Source organism: Mastigoproctus giganteus, chromosome 4 (assembly GCF_048544385.1).
Source record: "Mastigoproctus giganteus isolate SK-2022 chromosome 4, ASM4854438v1, whole genome shotgun sequence".
Taxonomy (NCBI): domain Eukaryota; kingdom Metazoa; phylum Arthropoda; class Arachnida; order Uropygi; family Thelyphonidae; genus Mastigoproctus; species Mastigoproctus giganteus.
Genome location: NC_143578.1, coordinates 4,858,169 through 4,876,153, shown reverse-complemented (window position 1 = coordinate 4,876,153; position 17,985 = coordinate 4,858,169). Strand labels below are relative to the sequence as shown.

The 17,985-nt window shown below is 42.1% G+C and overlaps 1 protein-coding gene across 1 annotated transcript in view; it reads right to left on the bottom strand.

Moving 5' to 3' along the window:
- Positions 1-8,012: 8,012 nt before the first annotated feature.
- The window catches only part of LOC150086354 (uncharacterized), a 43,329-nt gene continuing 33,356 nt past the window's right edge, over positions 8,013-17,985 (bottom strand). Inside the window, exons 3-10 of the mRNA XM_090372549.1 lie at positions 14,061-14,270; positions 13,848-13,938; positions 13,514-13,682; positions 13,032-13,156; positions 12,224-12,353; positions 11,929-12,114; positions 11,624-11,749; positions 8,013-10,795 (exon numbers count right to left, since the gene is read on the bottom strand). Coding sequence (XP_090228675.1) covers positions 8,270-10,795; positions 11,624-11,749; positions 11,929-12,114; positions 12,224-12,353; positions 13,032-13,156; positions 13,514-13,682; positions 13,848-13,938; positions 14,061-14,270 — 3,563 coding nt within the window. The 3' untranslated portion in view covers positions 8,013-8,269. The remainder of the gene's footprint in view (positions 10,796-11,623; positions 11,750-11,928; positions 12,115-12,223; positions 12,354-13,031; positions 13,157-13,513; positions 13,683-13,847; positions 13,939-14,060; positions 14,271-17,985) is intronic.

The window sequence follows — 17,985 nt, the reverse complement described above, 5'->3', positions numbered from 1 at the left end:
GTTTTCTGAGCAGTGCAGACCGTCTGCAAGAGTTGCTCGTGATGTCTTGTCAATGATATACAGCAATTTTTCTAGCAGGGATAAGGAGGTGATTACCCCCTTGTATAAGGCCACACCTTGAGTGGCTTCACCATTGCCTTATTTTTTCTGGAGGCCTCATTTTAGGAAGGATGTAGAGATGCTAGAACGAGTACAAAGAAGGGCAACAAGACTGGTGAAGGGAACAAAGGGGTGCTCTTACGAAGAAAGGCTTAAGTTTTGCAGTGTCTGGAGACTAGGCACCTGCGAGGTGATTTGATTGAGGTGTATAAAGCCTTGAATGGTTTAAGCATGCTCAATGCTGATGGGATTCTTCCACTTGCTCAGAATAATCATCTGAGAGGGCATAAATTCAAATTGAGAAAAGACAGTTATAGGATAGATGTGCGGAAGTTTGCCTTTAGCCAGCGGGTGGTTGGTGGAACAAACTTCCATCTGTCGGTGGGGAAGTTGATGGCTTAAATAGATTCAAGGAAGAACTAGACAAACATTTGGAGCGAGTGGATGGGTGAAATGAGAAGCGTTGTTTTCTTTTTTTTTTGGCTGATGCTGTATAAGTTTGCTTTTTTTCATCATGTGCCTTTACTAATGCTAATTCTAATGTGTAGATAGACGGTTTATAACAAAAACTCAGAGCAAAAAGATCTACAGCGTTTGAATGTGCGTATTCTTCTTACTTTGGTTACAAGATTGGTGATCAGCACAAAACTTCGGCTCGACATATATACACTGCCTACCATTAATATCCGGACACCCTTCCATGGATGGGGAAACATGTCCTATTCATGCAACACGTCACAGAACCTGCTATAAATATGCACACTGGGCTTCGAACTGACAATTGCAAAAGTGGGCATGCAAAATAACACACTCAACAGTTCAACAGAACTGATTACCTCAACAAATGCTAGACGCCGATTAGCATGGTGTAAGGAGCGCGAATCCTGGACTGTAGAGCAGTGGAAAACAGTCCTATGGACAGTCGAATCGAGGTTCGCACTCTACCAGTGTGGTGGCCGTTTCTGGTTGTAGCGAATGACAGGGGAACAGTTCCTTCCTAATTGTATCCTGCAAATAATGAAGTTTGGTGGAGGCAGTGTCATGGTATGGGGCTACTTTTCATGGTTTGGCTTGGGTTAATTAGTCGTTATCGATAAAACCATGAATGCTGTGCAATACCAGGACAACCTAGACAATTATTCACTTCCAACGTTTTGGCAATACTTCGGGGAAGGCTCGTACCTGTATCAGCAAGACAACGTGCCATGTCATACTGTACTGCGCGCGTCGTAACAGAGTGGTTTGAGGACATGGATGTGGAAAAGTTGAATTGGCCAGCCCAGAGTCCTGATCTGAACCGTATCGAGCATCTTTGGGATGTATTGGATCATCGGGTACGTGCACGTCGAGATGGCCCAAAGAACAAGGCCGAACTGGTGGCTATGTTTAAGGCCGAGTGGAGGAACATATCACCTGACATTTATAAAAAGCTGGTTGAGAGTATGCCGCGAAGATTGAAGGCCGTCATAAAAGCAAAAGGTTTCAACACAAAACAGTAAATGACACAATAAAAGCTCTTTTTTTGTCTAAAGGCAGGTGTCCGGATATTAATGATAGGGCAGTGTATGTGCTGTATTACCTGCACCATAAATCTGAGAATGTAACTAATTGGGAAATTAAAAGTATTGTTTTTTGCTGTTCGAATGGTGTGGTAAGAATTATGCAATCTCATTGACAATTGCTGTTTCTGATTGACAAAAATACCCGGGATGTCCACAAGAAGAAAGTACAGCGTCAATTGTCCTAACATATAATAATCAATAAGGTCTATTCCACATAATGAAGGCCTGCTGATACCAGATCTCCTGAAAATCGTGGGATAAAGGGAGCAGTGATGAATATAGTGAAGTTTTTTTGTTGCAGACCTTGCTGGATTTTCTGCTTCAGATTTAGACTATCAACTAGAAAATTATAATGCGCCTCACTTTATTAAGCAAACAGAGTTGAATGACTTAGTTTTCCTGAAAACTTATCTAAAGAAGCAAGCTGAACTCCTTGGTTCCAGGTTACAACAACGGAAGTCCCTTGAAGCAGGAACTAAAATTACATATATTGAAAACGTCACAACGTGTTTTAAAAATATTTCGTTATGGAAAATGGTGTGTGTTTCTTTAAAGATATTAGTGGTCATCTGAACGAAATGGGCATTGGACACCATCCTAATGAATGCATATGCTTATTGATACCTCAAAATTAAGTGTAAAAGCAATTTCCCGTACGATGGAAATGCATTCCATCACTTCCTCTGCTCCATTGTGTTGCCTTGCAAAAAACACGCGCAAGTATGTCCTCGATCCTGAGGGCAATAAAGTGCCATTATTTTGCATAGACCGTCTGGGATTATCTTCAGGTAAATAGATTACTCACTGATTTACAGGGAGATTTCACAATATACTGTTGTTTGCTGTTTGTGGGACATACGCGCAACAACAACAAAAAATTATGTTAGGCAGCAATGGGAAAAGAAGGAGGAAATTTTACCAGGGAGAAGTAATAAAATATGTTTCACTAGTTGATCCAAAAAAGGCTCTTCCACCTTTACATATAAGCTTGGATTAATGAAGATTTTGTTAAGGCCTGGACAAAGAATTATATGCTAGTTAAATGAAGTGTTTCCCAATTTAAGAGATGCAAATCTGAAAGAAGGAATATTCATTGGACCTCAAAGATATTCCCAAAAAATGGTGTGTTTGAAACAAAGCTGCAAGATTCTGAACCACATTGCTCGAGGTGGGACAAAATTAGGTACTGTAGTGTACCATAGAATAACGATGAAAGGAGGAGACGGCGAGAAACTTCGGACATGTGTAAGGGACATTTATAGGGGTTGTATAGGAATTTCCATAAAGCTCACATTACAAAAATCGGTACAAGGTACAGCTGAGATGGTCACGACATCAATATGTCGTATGATCCCTCCAATGGCTAAACAGTCCTGGCAGCAGCGAACCATGCTCGATATAAGGAAGAAAAAAACCATGCTATCCTCGCCTGAGATCTACTTCCACCAACGCAAACCTTAGCTTACCAAGGAGCGACGCCCAAGGACGTAGCACATTCACCACGATTACCAGCCTTACATTCGATCGGATTTAAGGCTGTGATCGTGCTGGCCACGAGAGTCGTTGGATATCTTCTGTTTCAAGATATTCCTCCACAACTTGAGATCTATGCACAGTGGCGTTGTCGTGCACGAAAATAAAAACTGGGCCAACCGCACCCTAAAAAATTCCCGCATAGGGTTCGAGGATCTGTTCTCCGCACATCTACGCAGTTCGGCACCTCTATCAAAAACATGAAGGGGAATGTAGCTGAAATAATGTCTAAAATCTGTTTGTCGGCTAAAACGAGACTCATCAGAGAACATACCCCATTTGTCAGGGCTCGAAGTCACATGTTCATGGCACCAGTTTTAACGAGCTCTGCGGTGGTTTGGGGATACAAGCCATAGTCCGGTTGGAAATATTTTCACCTGTGGCCGCAGCAACCTCAAGAGACGGCTGACGACAGGACATCGTAGGGTTCCATCTTGCTATCAGCGACAGATAGCAGTCTGTTCTTGTTGACGTAGCCTTCGGGCGCCTTTGGTCAGCTCTTCTTGTAATAGTTCCTGTCTCCTGAAACTGCTTCCATGGTGCCGAGACGACACTGCGTGACACATTAAGCCAACGTGGCGCCTCCGCTTGAGACTGCCCGGCTTCGAGTCATCGAACGGCCCGCCTTCTCAAGGAATCATCTGAACGACAACGACTTGCCATCCTTAGTACGTAATCTGTCATACTTAATCTATCGATTTGTGATTATGAAACTTAATCTGTCGGATTTCTTTCACGGATTTATCAAAGGATGTTCCACTTGCTCTGATATGATCTCTTTTGTATCGAATATATCCCAGGCACTTAAAACAAATTGACACCATCTTCCTTGACTTAAGCAAAGCCTTTGACAAGGTAGTTCATCAAAAATTAATTAATAAACTGGATTAGAGGAAAGGCTGTTGACTGAATAGCAAACTACTTGTAAGGGAGATAAATGGTGGCGACTTTTAAAGGAAATATCTCACATCCTTTTAAACACGAAATGGGTGGCCCGCAGGAGGCCGGCTGCTATTTATGATCTACATCAACGATCTGCCAAGTATTCTTGGAAACTGCCAGATTAAAATCAACATATTTGCAGACGTCATAAAAATTTACAAAGCAATTCGCAATACCAACGACTGTACCGTTCTTAACGAAGCTCTGCAACGAGTAATCCAGTGGCTGAATGAAGAATGGTTTTCAAAGAAAATAAGTGTGAGCTGATGAGTTTTGCCAATGTACACAAAAGAAAAAAAAAAGGAATTTTCTTATTGCATTAACAACAAGGCGATCAAAAAAGTTAGCTCTGCAAAAATTTGGGTATTTTCATCAAAGAATCACTTTCCTTTGATGTCCATGCCCATGTCTCAAACATTGTGAGGGCACCTAGTAAAAAAACTAGAATTTCTTAAAATAATTAACCGAGACTTCAATCAATTGGCACTATTCATATTTCTTTACGAAATGTGTGTTAGGTATGAATATGCCTTGAATATTCCTCCCAGGTCTGGTCCCCACATGCAGCTTACCAAAAACAAGAAATTGAAAATATCCAAAAAAGAGCAATACGTCTGTTTCAAAAGTGGATTAGAATATAATGAGAAATCTTATCAAGAGTGGTGTATTCTCTTTGGACTTGAAACGCTGGAAGAAAGTAGAGACAAGGCCGATCTACTCCTGTTTAACCAGCTGGTAAATGGTACCATAAATTGCTCTCACAAATTAAGTTCAACGCACCGAAAGAGCTTTAAGAAGTCATTTTGTGCAATAGCTAATTATGGATATCACTTCAACAACAGGACTGCAAGATCAATTAATGAAGCAAACTTGGAGATATTTGTCACCCCTGGACACTTCAAGAGGCAACTTACATCTCCAACCGCACCACTTACTTGAGCTTTTAAATTGTTTAAAAGCATTTTTTTTTTCTGTTAATTTTTTGTCCAGCAGTGTAGCAGCTTGGCGATCGTTTAACGCAGTTGTGCATGGATATCTTAGAAGAAGCAAAGAAGATAAATCTCTGTTGTCAACTTTCCTGCAATGTTTTTAAAGATATGCGGATGAAGAACGTGTTGAAAAATTCGTTTTCTTTATTCCCATCTCAATTTTTTCCTGAAAATTAGGAAGATGAGCAAGGAGAACACTTTGGTCGGGACATAATCATGATGGAAAAGTCGTTGTTATACTGCCATGATGGGAGATTATCACTGGTTTTTTTAAGAAGGAAAGCAAAATGGACTATATGAAATAATCTCTGAGTTGCAAACATTTGTAAGAAAACAGAATGTACAATAAAGAGTTCTTCTATTATGTTTTTATGTATTTTGAAGTGAATAAGACTGATTTTTAAGATATCAGATCTGTTATTGTATGACATTGGATATTTGGTAGTTCATTAAGTTTCTGAAATTTCAGTATATCTTTCAACGGGGACATGATGGACACATAACTTTCGTATTTTCTGAATCAGCGGCTCAATTTCTTTAAATGTTCCTTCTGTGTAGAAGTAATAAAAAGTTCAATGGCACCAAAAATGTGTGAAGCCACGTTTGACTTGTCCAATATGACATGTGTGTAAATTGCGAGTGATCTTCGGTTGTTGTATTCTCTTTTTCTTCTTGGTGAAAGCAGCACCCTGTGTCCAAGACCAACGTGCTCTTTGAAGATAAGGGGAGATTTAATTTTGAAGCTGGCTGTTAGCGTGATTTCATCTTGAGAGAATATGAACTATGAGATCTTCCAACTCCATGGGACACTTGAGATCTCTTGAGGGATCAGCGGGCTCCATTCCCTAAATGTACAGTAAAGGCAACCAATCTCAGAATCATTGAGAGTGGGTGTCTCCAGGATATCCCGTGTATCAGCCTGCAGTTCGCGCTCGTGCGGGTGAACTTCGTGAACAGAGATGTTTTAGATCGATTAACCATTTTGAAATATGACTGTTTTCATTTTAAACATTCTCAAAACCCAAAATATCCTCGATGTCGGACGCTATTATGTCATCACCTCAGGAGGTGATTCCTCGGGCCATTCTGAGTGCAAAATATATCAACAGAGGTCCGATTCTCACAGCTACGAGTATTCGAAATGTAGCCTGTGTGCAAATATGCGCTTCAAATTCGACGTCTTGAATCTGTAGGCATGTTGTGTCGTGTAGAGCTGCATGGGAACGTTAGTTCAATCCCACCTTGGTACGCTGTGATGATATAGCACTCTAGAAACGTCTGGTGCTGTGTCAGAAAAGGGGTCAGAAAATTGTTTCTGACCACTTTTCTAGAGACTGCGCGGAAAACACAGTGGCATCTTCACCATCCTTCCCACACCGGGTAGAAAAGGTCCGGGTTCGAATCCCGTCAATGACACGAGAAACTTTTATGGGCTTTTTTCACTCCGTGGCTAAGTAAACGGTCTCAGGGATAAACAGCAAACAGGCAAATCGACCAGAGAACACACACTCATCCAATCCACCAACATGATATACTTCGGCAAATGATTGACTATTCCGGGTGGGTGTGATTTTTGACCACTTTGCTAGTAGGAAGTAGCAACCACCGGGAACGTTTCTTGCCAGTACCCGTCAAATCCACGAGTAGGTGGGCCACAGATGGAATTTGTAGACATCGGAATTTCGTTGAAATTCTGACGTTGGTTAGCTTCACATCCCTTTGCATTGGCACATTTTGTTCCGTGAACAAAATGTACGAGGTATATTTCTCCCAAGGAATCGTGTCCTTGGTGATCAACTGCTTGAACCATCTTGTAACGTCTGACTGGCGGGTTTGGCCGGAATTTTCTAAATACACTGCAGGGGTCTCCTAAACAACATTTTTCCACAAACAGGAATACAGATGTACTGCTAGCATGATGTCCCAGCATTCCAATAAGGAACATGACATGATATTTAAGTTCCCTAGCTAATGGATTGGCCATGACGATAAATTAAATTGGCCACTGCGCTCACTGGACGTAGTGGCCACTTTTGGACCCCTTAGATTACTATCTGGTCAAACGAATTCCGAATCAGGTTCGAATTCCCGTCAGATTCGATGGGATTCGAACCTGAGTTCGAATGAGGAGAGGAATTTTTATGTCTTTTTCACAACATGGCGGAGTTAGTCAGGTGAGGGTAGCACGATCTTTTCTTCCAGAAACTGGGATTTTTCGTCCAGCAAACAGCAAATCGACCGCAGAGCACACGATTTACAGCCATATGGCCTAAGTTGGTGATGCACCTACAACAACAACAACAACAACTAGGCTGCTGTTATTTTGAACAATCACTGTATGTTAAGCTATGTAAACATTTTCCAATTTGTTCGTTGACTTGCTTGGTCAATGCAATGTACTTTTTATATTGTACTGCAATTTGTGTATTAAAAATGCAATGTAGTCTTTTTTCCTATATTCCCTGGCCAAAAAATTAGAAACATTTATTCAGTATCTAACAGAACCACCTTTTTCCCGAATTACAGTTCTCACACGCGTTGTGGCAGGGATCCCATTAAGGATCTGAGGAAGCCTTAACTGCAGATTTGACCATTCTTCCATCAACTGTATTGTGGTCGGTAGCAAATTGCGAAACCATACTGCCCTTTCGTACTTGTGAAACAATGAAGCATTGAAGAGTAAAGTTGGTCCTATATGACAAAAGGAGATACCACGACCCTGTAACGGTATGAGTGGACCCACTCCGTAACAAACAGATCATACTGCGTACCATGTTACCATCTCCAACTGCTTGAGTAGTGGACACGAGATATTTCTTCCTTTTAGAGCTCCATCCTCCTTTTTCATTGGTGATGTTGGGTGCTGCAAAGCGAGGAGGCAACAAAATAAACAAGGGTTTAACCTTTATTTTATTTAATTGGTGTTGGCAATATCACAATGTACGATAGATGGCTCTGGTGTGGATGTATGTACGTGTATGTTTGCGTCTTTACATTTTGCATTCTTTGTTCCCCCCTTAACAAGAAGGGATGGCGATCTGTGAACTAATTATAACTCCACTGATGTGTTCAATGGCTCCTCCTCGGGGTTCACAATCGGCACCTCCCACCAACAAAGTCTCTTTTCGTTTCTGCCACAGTTCGTTAAGACTTGCACGTGTTTCGATCGGAAGGCATGCAGCGACCCCTTTCTTGTTCGTACTGCTGATTGGGCGGGCATCGGTGGATAATGGCGTGGAATCCGGTCGACGACCTCGATGAGGGGGCGCAAGTGATGAAGGTCGAACATTCGGTAGGATGTAAGTAAACACCCCTCCTCTGGCACTCGACTTTGCCGCCGCTACCGATCAGAAGGGGAGGGACATCTTCTTCTGTAGGAGGAATCGTCCTCCTCGTGGTCGATCGGGGAGTTGTGACAGTCGTTATGGTTGGCGTACGACGACGCGGGTATTCTGATCTCGGAGGAGGCGTCGCCGGATAGGTAGTGAAGTCACGTGGGCTCGTTTGCTCCAATTCCGGTCTGGTGACGTCGAGGACGATCGCGGGGCCTTCTTCGAAGTCCTCTTCATCGTCAGGCAGAAGAGTCTCGGAGATGGGAAATCGGTATCCCGGGCGTGAGCGACGGATCGGTGACCCAGTAGAGGGCGCTTCTGTTGTGAAGTCCTCCTCCTCATCTTTCTCCGTCACAACCAAATACACCCTTCTGGGGGTCACAAAGTCGTTTTCGAGAACTGCTTGGGTATCGTCAGTGGGTCGAACGACTCTTCGCACTCCTACGGATTGAGCCAGTTCATATCCATTGGCTGCGTGGTTCCTTCGCCGAACTGCGACCACTCTCCTGACCCCATTCGGTGGAACAATGTTCACACTCGTTGGAATCGACCTGTCGTCAGTTTCTTCCAGGATTTCGTGGGCACCGCGCGCTCCATAGCTCGTTCGCGTGTTGGGAGCATCTGAATCTCGAGATATGACCCGGATGATGGTTCGTTGGGGAACTCCGTCCTCGCTCTGAACTTGGACCGCCCTTCCAGGTTGCACCCGGGATGGTGTTTGATAGACGAACAGAATTTCGCCATCGCTATCCAGCGGGTAGTTTCCTGTTACAGGGATTGAAGCACGTGATCGCGTTCTCGGTGGCGTTTCGTCTCGATAGATGGCCAAGTCAGAGTCAGGGGTGACGTCCAGAGGAGGACTACCACGGCTGTCCTGAATATCGGGCGTTCTGGTTCGGTTGGGACTCTGGTAGACGAAGGTGAACCCATCCGTTGGGGCCTGCGGAGGTCGACTTTTGGAGGATGAGGAGGAGGAGGAGGAAGAGGATGGTGAACCGCGCGCAGGGGGTTTCGTCGTAGATGTCGATGTGGACGCTGTTTGGGCTCTGTGGTACTCAGTGATGGATGGTTTTCTGCTTTCTTCGGTGTCATGATCTCGTAAAGTCGCTGGCCGATAGGGGGCATTGGTGTATCCATCAGCCCTTTGTCTGTTTGAAGTGTCTGCAGTGGGTCGACGTCTTCTGTGGCTCGCTGGAGGTGAGGTGCTGGCAGCAGGAGTGGTGGTTGGTCGTCTCCTTCTGCCCCCATAGGCTTTCGACAGATCTGCACCCGCTGATTCTGGGGTTGTTGTTGTCGGCCGGCGTCGCCGAGGGGCCACGTACTCCGGAGTTGTTGATGGAGGAGCTTTAGTGGTGATTTCACCTTTTTTGTTTTCTTGGGCATCATCTTTCTTATCTGTCAGCATTTCCTGAATTCGTTCCACTCCCCCTAGCGACTCAACCAAGCGTAGCAGTTCCAGAATGTTCTGCCCACCGGAATTCAGAGCCTTGTTGATGGGTCCGTTGAGATTGGCGACATCTTCCAGAACCTGCTGGGGTGGTCTTCGGGGTCTTGGGGTAGTAGTAGTGGTCGTGGTAGTCGTGGTGGTTGTTGGAGGTGGGGGTGGGGGTGGAGGTGGTGTGGTCGTGGTGGTGGTGGTGGTGGTGGTTGTGGTACTGGTTGTCGTAGTGCGAGCAGTGGGTCGTGTGCGAACCCGTTGTCGCCGAGTGGGAGTGGGTTTCCTTGGCGGTTCCGTAGGCGTCTTCACCTTGCAGGGGACGTTGTCGGGATAGTCGCACGAGTCTCGGTGGGGGTTGAAATAGAGGCCAGAAGGACATGTGAACGCGTGGGGCACAATTCCGAGGTTCGACGGTCCGCTGTCAAGACACCAGAAGTACTTGCGGCAGTCCCGCGGGTTAGTGTAGAACCCTTCGTCGGGGCACTCAAACGCCGGCCCAGGATCGGGAGTGGTCGGTGGTGCGGGTGTGCGAACAGGATCGCTCTTCCGACGACTTCCACCTGACGTTCGTCGACTCGAGGCCTTCTGTTTCCTTTCTCCGACGCGTCTTCGTAGCGACTCCAGATCGTCTTCAAAATCCACGCGTTCCACGACTGGAGGAGGCGGAGGGGTGGTGGTGGTCGTCGTCGTTGTAGTAGTGGTGGTTGTCGTTGTTGGTGGATTTGTGGGGAACCGTTCGGACCTTTCGCTGGAGCTTCCTGCAATGGCGTTAGACAGTAAGGCGGCTCTTAAAGTGGTCGTTAGAGGGCTCTGATCTTCGTAGCACGAGCCACGGAAGTCGTCGTTGTCCAGCGTCCAAATCATAGCACCTCCCAACCCTTGCTCAAGGATGAAACGAGCCTGCAACGACACAACAATCATCGGCATAAGGAAACGTACACTGAGAGTATTATTATGCAAACACAAATTATATTTTTTTATCTTTTTACTTGGGAAAGTTTGCATTAAATTGAATTTTATTAGGATCATCACGAAAGGTTTTTGTCAGGAATCTTGAAATTCTCATCCAATGTACATTTCGTTTATTCTTAATCTGTATACTGTTTTATAAACTTTATATTATAATCTACAAAGGGTGGACAAAATAATGGAAATACCTGTAATAAAAGTTACAGGTTGGCATTGGGCCACCCTTTGCTATTAAAACAGCTTGCATTCAACGTGGAATAAATTCAAATACACGTTGAACTGTCTTTACAACGTCTTTACAGGAACACTGGACCATTTTTCATGGAGGAACATTCCAAGCTCCTTGCCCACACCCACAGTGGCTTAAAAACGCGTATGTGTGGTGTTCTGCAGTCCAGGGAGATGCTCAGCCTCAGTTTCACGTTTCTCAAGCTAAGACCGGACAATTCTAGCTATATGAATCGGAGCATTGTCATCTTGAAAGATGGAATCGCTTGTGGGAAACCATTTTTGGGATGAACCTGGAACCCTTCTCAGAATATCAATGTAATCAGTGGCAGTAATTCATCCGTTCAGGGTGATGAGAGGACCTAAAGTCCTCCGTTCATTCGGACTCAGCTAAGATATCAAAGGATAAAAATTGGTGTTTGCAAAATACGGCCGATCTCAAAAGCTAGTCAGAACAGTTGGCGAACTGAAAGGCCAAGTTGATTCCGATGGGGAATTAATCAACAGAAAAAATGTTTGTATGATACTTACCTTCTCAATGATGATTTCTTCATCGTCGAATCCGACCCACTGGTCGTCTTTATAAGCGTGTGGGCCCTGAAGGTTAGGATATGGGGCATCGACATCCCATTCTTCATCCAATATTTTTTGGCAGATCTGTAAAAGAATGAAAAAATCTCAATAAGATGTCAGCTAGATGCGGGGAATCTACTGATTCCGAACGAACTTCTGCCACCTGGTGATCACTTTCTATATTTTTAATTGGACATTATTGAATTCGTATAAAAACAGTAGAGAATATTTAAAATAAAAAACATTGAGCAACAATAACTTACTTCGTAATATGCGAGATAACCCTTTTCTCTGGTGGCAGGCCCTTTTTCTCCTGGTCCTGCTGTCAGAGCCTCCAGTTCGTGGTCATCGGGGTCTTGGAGAGTGTACGACCTTCCGTAAGTGGGGACCCCCACGATGATCTTCTCGCGCGGACATCCCAGTTTCAGGTAGTATTTCACCGTCCATTCCTGGTAAACGAACATCGCATGATTCATTTGTCAAATCATTTAGGCACAGTTCATTATGTAAATTAGCTTAACCGGTATTCAATACACGTTTAAAGGACCCCTTCCTTACCACGTTCAAATTATTCCTCTTGTCCCACTCCGTGAGGTCGGGCAGCTTGTAAAGAGGGCTGTGGTGGTTGGTCTGGGGCTCTTCAGCTGTGTGGTAATCGTACGTCAGTATGCTCATGAAGTCCAGGTGCCTGCCAGCAGAAATCAGATGCACGTGCATTATTTTCAACGATCACATTTATCATTAAACATTCACGTCATAACTTGAAAAAAAATTCAAAAGTCGAGTGCCTGTACACTTCTAAAAAGAAGAAACTGAGTCCATTGGACCATTCTTCATGGAGGAATTTATGAATTATTTTAATTATTAATTCAATAAAATACAGTCGTGATATAACATTAATTAAATTACCCTGCATATTTTCAAAAGGTTAAATCTAAATTTAACCACCATGCCATCTTTTTAATGTTGAGCTGGAAAGAGAGTAGAGAGAATGTTGAGCTGGAAAGAGAGTAGTCTTAAGTACGTGATGATTTGTACAGATAAGTCCAATGCATCTTCCAACTCCCCAACCTTCAACTGATCCACGATATGGATTTTTATAACCTCCACATCTATATGGGATCTTGTAGGACCTTTCTAGAAACATATTCTAAAAATGGGGTCCAAACAATTTCCCTGACAATTCGCAAATCCGGAGGACTGTCCCCACGGGAAACTGGGGACGTCTTGTACAAATTGCTTCTAGTTTTAATGATGTCTTAGAGTCCTATATTTGGAAGTAATTTAAAAATTAAATATACTAGTTAAACCTCCAAATAACGAATCTTGCCAAAAAAAAAAGTATTTATAGGATTAAAAGACATACTTGGAGATCGCTGGGACGTCATAGCCCCTGTCAATGTACTGTTGGCCTGCTGGAACCGCCATTGTCAGCAATAATTTCGATCTTCCAGCTGGGGGTCGCTCTGAGTCAAAGGCATCTCGAAGTTCCTGTCAGTAAAAGAAAAAAATAAATAAACAAAAATAAAAATAACAAATAAAAACAGCACACATGAAACTTTTACGATTTCACACTCTGTGGCATGTGAAATGGCTAGTTGCAATGTAAACACATCTTGGAAAATACAAAAATTCCATTGATCGTATTTAGCAGTCAAGGGCTTGAATCCCGGTTCACTCAAAGAGCGCTTGCTACTGCACTCTCACCCCTGACCACTCGGCTACATAATGAGAGAAGATACTAGATACAGCAAAGTTTTATATTAAATTTGTGCTGAAATTTTAAATTTTACGCTTAATTAGCGTTTTTGATGAGTGACAAGGAAATGTGGGATGGAGACAACTTACTCGTACAAGCTGAGCATATCCGAAACGATCGCCATCTGAACTTCCTTCTCTGAATCCCGGATATTCCCAGTCCAGATCCAATCCATCGAAGTTGTGCTCTCGGATGAATTTGATAGAACTGCGGACAAAACGCTGTCTCGAAGTGTGCGATTCAACGAGCTTCGAAAATCTGAAATGCGGAAGGCGTCCAATATAAATCTGTCTTTGGCATTCAGTTGTTGACATGGTTACAGAGAAATCAGTTGATTGAAGAATGAAACTGTACATTTTACTTTACACGCGAGTATACTCTTATATATAAAACTATATTATAATTTTAGTTTTATTATCGTACCTCTTCGAGCCCTCGTTCCATCCTCCAATGGCAATGAGGGTCTTCAGCTTCGGATTGTAGTCCTTCAGAGCCACGAACTTTCTGTAATTTCCTGGTGGAAGAATCGGAAACGAAATGTAATCAGTACCGAGGCGGCTCATGAGCAGATGCGAGCTCAAAGTCATGTCCAGTTCAGTCGCGAGCAGGCGCAGCCATGATCAGGAACACGCTTACCTTGTTGGATGTCGTTGTACGAATCAAACGGCTTCAGTTCGTAGTCTTTGTTCATCCCCACGAAGGCGTAGATCAGGTGGGTGCACAGGTAGGGGTTGATGTTCTCCGGAGTAAACTTGGCGAGTCCGGGTCGATAAATGGCCCAGTTTGAATAATAGCAGACGATCTTCATGTCTTCTGGGGCTTCGCGTTTTGCTGTCGGCGTCAACCCTTCAGTGGGGAAAAAAAAAAATTTGGATTAATTGGTAACACTCGAGTTCAGCCTAATTTGGCTGCTGAGGGCATAATACAGGTCCCACGACAGGAAAAATGCAAATTGTGCGCCTTGCCACACTAATTACTTTTCATTGAACTTCAGAGAACAGCTAACATGTTTGTATTGCTTTAATGCTTCAAGCATTAAAGAATTTCTTCTGTTGCTGCTGCCTTAGCAGGGCGGAGTATAAATGGAAATCTTATGATAATCTTCTCAGCATTTCTTAAAAATTACAACCCACAGATAATTCCAATGCGTCTTCAAACTCCCCAACCTTCAAATCATCCACAATATGGATTTTTATAACCTCCACATCTATATGGGATCGCCAGAACTCATGGAATTATGATTTTTTACCCCATTTTGGTAGCCATTAACAAAACGAATTTTTCTCTCACGTTTTATTATTATTATTATCATTTTTTTTTTTATTTATTTATCTGTTTTTCTGTTTTTATTTATACAGGATTGCTGATCTTCCGCATATCGCCCCAGATGATATTAGATAAGAAAGCTACAAAGTGTGCGCATGTTTAAGGCGGGCCCCTTTTGGTGATTGAGATTCTGAGAATCTAGTGGGAATGACCCCCGGGGTATAGTAACCCAGTCATTACAGCATCATTATTTACATAGATTAAAATGTCCCGAGGTAATGACTTGTCACTTTTATGCACTATGTAGTTGCTAGATGGAAAAGAACGATAGACTAGAGCTCCCCCCCCCCTCAACTTATGAAGCCATTGTATCAGTAAAGCGAACACCCAGCCTTAGGACAAAAGGTTTAAAAGCAAGAATAAGTTACAGGGTTCGGCCAAATCAAAGTAGATGCCAATCAGACACGTGGTACAGTAACCAGTTCCCAGACTCGAGTATTCAGAATAACTCGAGAGACAGAGAGACAGAGAGAGAGAGAGAGAGAGAAAGTCTACATTAAGACCACAATTTGCGTGCAACTTTTCCAGGATGACTTTTGGGAAACCGCCCTTGAATTCTAGGAGCAACGTGCAATCTAAGTTTCTAATGGCCTGGGTCGGAATTACATATAAGCTAAACAAGCTACAGCTTAGGGCCTCACACTACAAAGGGCCCCTTTAAAAAGTCCTTTTTTAATATTGTTACAGGTTCTCTCTTTCTCTAAAAAAATTTAGAGAAAGAGAGAAGGGCCTCATACATGTTATAGCTTAGGGTCACAACAAGTTTAAATCCGGCCCTGCTAATGGCATTGTGTACACTAGCAATGCTTAACCTTTCAGATGCGCTAAGGACCAACTTTAAATTGAACAAATTTATTTTACTCATTTGAAAAAGTTTATTTCAATAATAATTTCAAATAACTTCTCTGTGAGCTCCATTTTAGTTGTTTAAGTTCATTTTAATTCTTAAATTTTTAGTAATAAAAGTGGCGAAAAGTTTATAATTGGAAATATTTTACTTTAGAAATTATGCAAATTTTTTGCATATTTTATGAAATTATTTAACATTTCTAAAATATAATTTGCTATAAAATAAACAGGATAAATGGTTCCAATGACCAGCTAATAATACCCACCATTTTTAATAAATCGATAAAATCTTCATTCAATGCTTATTTTAAACCTGGCTCACTATCGATTGGAACTAATTTTCCCCAGCAGATGGCGCTTTAAATTGTATCCATCAAATAATAAATATTTGAACTGAAATTTAACGGTGATAAATGTCAGAATTGGTTTCATTCGCTGGTTAATCTATAAAATAAAGGCACTAAACCCAAAGGACCTTTAAATAAATTTGTTTAAATAAATAAAATAACATAAAACGTTTGATAGTTGTAATAAAAGCGAGAATAAAATAAATACTTCACTTGTTTAGCCTCAGTGTAAAAGATAGATGGCGCAAGAGCATTTTAGTTTAATTACATAATTATAATTTGCGTATAATATACGCACAAATTGCATATACATTATTTATAGAATAAAAAAATTTAGAGAATAAAGTGTTATATTATGTACAAGATGTACATTTGTAAAGTACAACTGAATGTACTTAAAAATATATATATTTTTGTATTACTGTACTGATGTTACTGTACTGTGGTTTGAGTTTGTTTATCTTTGTAATTTCAAGGAGTACTACACAAACAATTTTTAAAACGAGTAGCATTTTTAAACGATCAGATAATAATTTAATAAATTTAACGATTTTGCTGAGAAGTAGACTTTATAAATACGATTATCAGTATTCATCGAATCTTCAGAAACTTCGATGAAACCAGGAATCGTTTCATCAATGAGGAATTCAGAAATGGTGTCGAAAAATTAAGCAAATCACACGAGTGAGTGCTTTGCGAACAAGGTGTGTGGAAAATTAGATTTCTTCAGCCTAAGACTGGGAGGACTTCCGTTTGCTAATTGGAGATAACAAAGCCATTGAGGCGACGATCACCCACCTGTAACCGATTGTTACTGGAATCGAGATCGGCATGGATTAATGAGTAGAGTGTGCCGAGATTAACAAGCTTGCAGACTGCGCTGTCCTAGAGGAAGAAAACAACTTAAACTGGGTCACCAGTTACTTGCACGTGGCTCGGCTGGTTTCGATAAAGTGAAGACCCCCAAGAAATCCGGTTTTGACATGCTTGGAATTTAAGACAGTGGAAAGTCGGCCCGATGACGACAGAATGTGAAAACAGCAAAGGATGGCGAATAGAGCGACGAAAATTTCTTTCGGAAAGTGTAAGGATGGGTTGAAAATGTGTGCTTTAATTTATTCCAAGAGAGTTTAAGAAAGACATCGCAACAAATGGGTTGATGTCTATAGAATTTGCGCTGCGATTACTGAAGTCATATGGCCCAACACAGACAAAGATGTAGCCCGAGCTTTATCTGCGCTGAGAATGTCCATACGTCAATGACGCTCACCAAACTTCCCGCTGGAAACCATTTGTCTCAAGACACTAATTTTGTTTTCTTTTGTGTTTTCCACTGCCTGCAGGTTGTAAGACAACAGTTCGCAGTCGGTATTTTGAACTCATTGAAGAATAGGTCTTGTGGTAATGCCGCGACTGTTACTCTGAGTTTACTGCCATTAACCCGATGATTAACCCTAATGCGGAACATAACTAATAGTGCATAAATTTATGTATTTGTGGCCCTTTCTTTCCTTTTAGTTTCATTCTCAATTCAGAGTAATTAGTCGTGCGACTGTATAGAGCAGGTCGTATGCTGTCTGACCTGCGTCTGCGCTAAGAAATTAAGTATTCAGGCGAAGCCATTGGAGGGTGTTCCCAAAAAAACCAAAAGTCCCATTTAGGAGGTGAAACTCCTTTTATGTAATAGAAAGTGAGAACATTTATTACATTGACCTGTCCGGAATTCGTTGAATTTATGTCGAGTTTTTCTATCTTAAACTGGACATCAAACCTACCTCTATCAATGTTGCAGTGTGTGTGTGTGTGATGGCTCGAAAATGAAAATTTTCAAGGAAAAGTGAAATCTCAGTAAAGAGATTCCAATTAAGGCAAGATTGCAGAACATCCGAGATCTATTTTATTGATTCAAATGACTTTTAAAACAAGTTGAGACATGGTCCGTTTAGCAGGAAACCTAATAATAAAAACAGGTGTTAAAATTGTCCCTTCTAATGTAACATTAGAAGAGATAATTCTATTCACCAATTATTCAAGTCATT